We start from the raw sequence: 5,641 nt of genomic DNA on the forward strand, positions 1-5,641 counted from the left end.
TGTTCTATTACGTGCCAAATGTCTGCATGTGCCGTACACATTGTTTGTATGACCTGAAATTTGAAATAAATACATAATAATAATAAAACAACAGTCCAAACAGAAGAGAATAACTCAGATCTGGTCTGTGTGTGATTCCGCTGTTGGCCGCTGGGGGCAGCACCGCACTCTCCTCCTTCTACTCTGCTTAATGTCAGGCGAAGAAGACAGTTACTAAGGTAACGCAAACATCATCATGAGCTGACTTGTAGCTAGCTAGCGTATTAACTTTGAGCGTCAGTTTACGTGTTCCTATCAAGTAAACGAGCTAACTGAACAGCTGCTACGGTCGGAAATTGTAGAGAGATTTTCTGTCGACGAAAACCACCGAGAAGGAGTTCGGTTTAAGGTACGAAACATTAGCTAGCTTATCAGTGCTGCTCCGTGGTAACGAGCTAACGCTAAAGTTATTTTAACTTTGGCTAACGGTAATGGTGAAGTAACAATTTGGCTATCATGGACCTAATCCAAAACGACCGAAGTGAGTTTAGCTATAGTTAACATTACGTTATTTTCTCATAGATAACGCTAACTTAACGTCGTATAGCCAATGCTAATGCTAAAGCTGTCGGTTGGTCGCTAACGGTCATTGTAAAATCATTACATCGACATATACATAAACGTGCAGGCAGCTAACGTTACTCCTATTTGCTCTTGATATTCAAAGTTGCATGGTCACCAAGCAGTTGGGAATTTATTAAATGGGCAACCTTGCTTTTGTTGTTGCTGCAGAGGATCACACTGACAGACCACATGAAGTCTGTCTAATAACCTCTCTGACTCTGCATCAGTGGTGCAAGTGTAAATGCTGTGTGACAGAGTTTAATCCAAAAGCCAGCCTCAAAACTTGGACACATGCAGCATCATTCAGTTGCCAGGACAGCTGTCATGAATTTACACAACTGTCCTTACAAAGAGTTAAGATTGTGAAAAGGTTTGTGCTCCTGAGTCCAGACAATTCTTCAGTAATATGGGATCTGTGCATCCAGAACAAACATAATTTATATACTGTGTTGCATGTAATATTTTTCTTACATTCTTACTTGGAAAGCCCCAGCACTTTATTTCCCATCTTTCCCTCCTGCTCACACTGTGTTAGCTAGAGCAGGCATAGTCATCCATTTTAAAGCCAGTCAGAGGCCTGTACTATGAAGCAGGATTTGGAGTTAGCGAGGTGACTTCAGGGTTAACTGCACCCTGGTAACTGATGCTGAACAGCTGACCTGAACAGGTTAACTTCAGAGTATCAGATCACAGCCTGTCAACAACCTGACCTCTGACCAATCATATCGCTGAAGAAAAAAGTATCCATGGACAAAAGTCCAGAGTCTCAGATAAAAAAAAAGAGAAACCTATATATTGTCATAAGTCAGTAGTAAAAGTAGGTCATTTTATTGTTTCAGGGTTTTATTTCCACTGGTTTTCAAACTGAGCTTCCAACAAACACAGAGATCATCTACACACTAAACACCTGACTTTAGCAGCATTTTAACTTGTGCAAAGTTTATTTTATTCCGCAGTGACAGCGCTGATATTTTACACTCTGATTCCATCACTGCAACTCAAAATAATGAGACACCTGTGTCGTGAGAACTGGGGGGAAAAAAGCTAATATTTTAATATAGAAATGTTGATTGGCTCCCATTATTATAAATGCAAGATTTTAGTCAGATAGACCTCATCAGTCATTAACTAGGCGACTTTTCCACCCTTTAATTTAGTAACAGAAACAGTCTGGCATCACTTCTCAGTGTTTTATGTGACATATTCATCATCATCCAACTAAACAGCAAAAAATACTATACTGTATACTAATGTCAGATATAACCTAATGATACCGACACATAATTTAACTTTTGGTCGACGGTGAATTTTTGGATAGTATTCTCAATATTCCACATTTATGTTATGAGATTACAGAGTATCATTTACATCCCACGCCACTGACATTTTACTGTCTCACAGTCCCAGGCGCTTTCAGTACCGTTTCATCTCATATCATATGAAGTAGCCTGCTTCATTCATGGTTCAGATGATGTCGCTTGTAATTAACACCCTAACCTCTTCACTTGAACACGCCCATGGCTGAATAGGAAATCCCAGAGTTGCCTGAACGAGTTGATAACCAGCTTTGTAGCACTGTTTACCCAGACGGCCAATGTTAGGATTAGTCAAGCCAGATAACAAAAAGATATCCTGGGTAAGCTGAACTTGCATCACAGTATAAGCCTCAGGTGTGGGCAGAGTAGGGAGGGATGGAAGAAATACACAAATGTCTGCATCAGGATTCAAGTCTGACAAGCACTGAGCTGAAGCAGCACCTCTGGGCTTTATGAGTGTGTTTCCACCCATCGTCAACAAATATTTGATTATTGTTACTGTTAATATGTCCACTGGCTTTAGGCATCATGGCGAGTCAGCGGCCTCCCTCCAGCATTGGCCGCCCGATGAGCCGCAGTGGATCTGCAGCCCCTGGTGCTGGAAGACCACCAACAGCCGTCCGACCTCCTCCTACAGCTATCCGTGTCGCCACTGGGGTAAGTCAGCTGTGGCTTGGATGCATTTTGGCTTTGAGATACAAGTGCTCTTCCTGGGAGTATATTGGGTACTTCACAGCATCATATCAACCGGAGCAGGGAAGGTACAAAAGCCCAAAAGTATCCCAGCTTTTAATGACCATTTTTATACTTACATGTCTCACATATTTTGCATTTATGATCTGGATGTAATTAGCACCTGATTTACAAAGGCAGCATTTTAATTTCACAATCAGCTGTAACTTTAAACATCAATGTTTCCTACAAATGAGTTAGTAGAATCCGCATTTTATGGAGTTTTATTCTTTCATTTTTAACCCAGATGGTTCCAGGTACGAGTGGTCATCCTGGCATGAGGGGCGGCATCCCCATCGCCACCCCCGGAGTCCTGTCAGCACAGATCAAAGTGACTGACAGGCCTGTGACCCAACAGGGGCTCAGTGGTATGAAGACTGGCATGAAAGGTAACTCTGCAGTGACATCAGCTGACACTTTATACATACATAGATTTGTATTTTTACGGTTTAATGTTAAGGCAGCCTGCTGAAACAGGCATTATATCATTACAAGTCTAACCTCTCCTTCTCTCTCCATCTCTAAAAGGACCTCAGAGACAGATTTTGGATAAGTCCTACTACCTGGGCCTTCTTAGGTAACACAACTATTTCTCCTACTGTCACCAACATAATTGGTCATGCCCTTATTGGTATTACCTTTACCTTTTCTTTAACATCCTATCGATATACACTGGTCACTTTTACCATTTCAAAGTGAATGTTTTGTTGTTGTGCTGTTAGGAGCAAGATCAACGAGTTAACCACAGAGACGAGCAAACTGCACAAAGAGATCGACAACTACCGTCAGGAGAATTCTGTTTATCTTTCCTATGAGAAGAGGTGAGTGGTGTTTTTACTTGTCAGTGCATACTGTACATTTTGTAATTGAAAAAAAAACAGACTGTGTTATTAAGGTCCACTACATTCCACAGCCTTCTAGTATTCATAAAAATAAGAAGATACAGTCACTGACCATACACAGGGACGTGTCTGTAGACTGCACTGAACCATGAAAGCTAGAAATTATAATCTAAAGATAAAACAAATAACTATGCAATTATAATGCATGCTGTGTGAGGAAATAAGATCTATGTGAGAACACAGAGAAACAGAATTCCCTTCTCTGGTCAGGAAATGTCAAGCTAAAAACACGCTGCACACACGAGACGCGTGTCGTGCTGCAGCAGCAACAGACGACCGCGCAAAGTTATTACTAGTTTTACTGAAAGATCTGTACTTCCTCCACCTCTGCATTATCTAAATATCACGTGGGGACAGCCCCCAATTAAACTTGATTTCTCACCTGAAGAGCAGATCTGTCCAGGAAGTATCTTAATGGCTGTTGTCTTTATATTGACGGGATTGTGGGTTGTTTAGCTTGGGATGTCTCTCAACCTCAACAACAAGTGTCTCCTCATCCATTCTTCATCACACATGAGACAGCAACAGCTACAGAGTTCTCTTTATGCATCCATGGTGAGGAGAAGAGTCGAGCTGCCATAGGAGCAGAGAAAAAGAGCTGCTTTGGGAGTTGGTCTGTACAAGCAGAGAGTCTGTGGAGGGAAATTAATTTAATTCCAGGGACGGTGAGGCTGGAAATAGGACAGTGGTGTGAAGTGTCGCAGGGCAGCATGTCAAGGAGTGTTAACGTGCGTCTAGTCACCACTGGTGTGGGGTTGTACATCAAAAATAAACAGGGCATATTTTTTGACATGCGGTGTTTGCCGCCGGTGTGTTTGGGCCTTGAGACAAATGGAGCTGAAACCCAGTCTGTTTGCGCTGTAATCCCATATGACTACGAGGGCTCTTGAAATAGATTTAACAATAGAAAAGATTAATATTATAATGAACAACTGCATAAAAATGTAAATAACAAAATTCCTTAATTTCCATCCGTTTGTTGTTTTCTTTCCGCTCTCAGAGCTGAAGGCCTGGCTGGAGAGATTAAGGATCTACAAGGGCAGCTCGCTGACTACAACATGGTAAATAACTGTAAACAAGAAGTCTTAGTCATTGTCCATAATTATGTTCAGTGAGTAACCACTGGAAAATAATCTTCAGTTCCTACATCCTGGATATTACAAGCAACAAACTGAACAAGTATCAGAACAATATCAGAATGTAAATTGGGGGAAAAGGTAAAGCAATTAAAATTTGGTCACAAACAATAAACAGTATCAGAATATTTTTACACTTTGTGTATTGAGCTGAAGTCATCCACAGTGACTTCTAGTGAGTGAGTGTAAAAATAGAGAATGATTAGCTCAAACAAATGACAGGTGGGAAAGAAATCCTCCAGCTCAGCAGCTGAATGATGGTAAAGTATATTTGGTCAGTTTAGTTTGATCGATTAGACATAATTTGAATGTTAGCGGTGAACTTTAAAGGCTTAAGTGTCTGATATAATACAAGGTGCCCCGATTTAACACTTAATGAGTCACACTGATATAGTGTTGTTTTTGGCGGCCTGTTTTAATTTTAGTTTTAGTCTAGTCTTTGTGTCAAACTGTCATTTTAGTTTTTATTAGTTTTAGTCACGTTCATACTCGTTTTGTCTAGTCAAGTTTCAGTCAACTAAAAGTCTGAGCATTTTAGTCATATTTTAGTCAGAATAATCCATGACTATTTTCGTCTCGTTTTAGTCGACGAAAACTGATGACATTTAAGTCTAGTTTTAGTCAATGAAAATTGTGTTTTAGTCTCTTTTTAGTAATGCAATTCTATTATACCCAGTCAATATAGTATAAGTACCTAGTATAGTATAACCAAACCAAATTTTTCTTTTCTAAATTAGCTCCTAATTAGAGCTAAATATATATTTATTTATTTTCTAAATTAGCTCCTAATTAGAGCTAAATATATATTTATTTATATAACAGTTAGTTCCGACCGAGTAATTTGATTGGACGAGAGGCATTCCGTGAGTGCTGATATAGAGTATAACATCACTGGGACTTGTAACAGTAAAATCACTCTGCTCACAGGTGTTATAAGTAAGGGATAATGTAT

The 5,641-nt window shown here is 39.9% G+C and overlaps 1 protein-coding gene across 1 annotated transcript in view; it reads left to right on the forward strand.

Moving 5' to 3' along the window:
- Positions 1–208: 208 nt before the first annotated feature.
- The window catches only part of ift74 (intraflagellar transport 74), a 26,170-nt gene continuing 20,737 nt past the window's right edge, over positions 209–5,641 (forward strand). The window contains exons 1-6 of the mRNA XM_050057217.1: positions 209–388; positions 2,443–2,576; positions 2,899–3,040; positions 3,180–3,228; positions 3,374–3,472; positions 4,554–4,614. Of these exons, the coding sequence (XP_049913174.1) occupies positions 2,448–2,576; positions 2,899–3,040; positions 3,180–3,228; positions 3,374–3,472; positions 4,554–4,614 (480 nt within the window). The 5' untranslated portion in view covers positions 209–388; positions 2,443–2,447. The remainder of the gene's footprint in view (positions 389–2,442; positions 2,577–2,898; positions 3,041–3,179; positions 3,229–3,373; positions 3,473–4,553; positions 4,615–5,641) is intronic.

The sequence above is a fragment of the Epinephelus moara genome, chromosome 11, assembly GCF_006386435.1.
Source record: "Epinephelus moara isolate mb chromosome 11, YSFRI_EMoa_1.0, whole genome shotgun sequence".
Taxonomy (NCBI): domain Eukaryota; kingdom Metazoa; phylum Chordata; class Actinopteri; order Perciformes; family Serranidae; genus Epinephelus; species Epinephelus moara.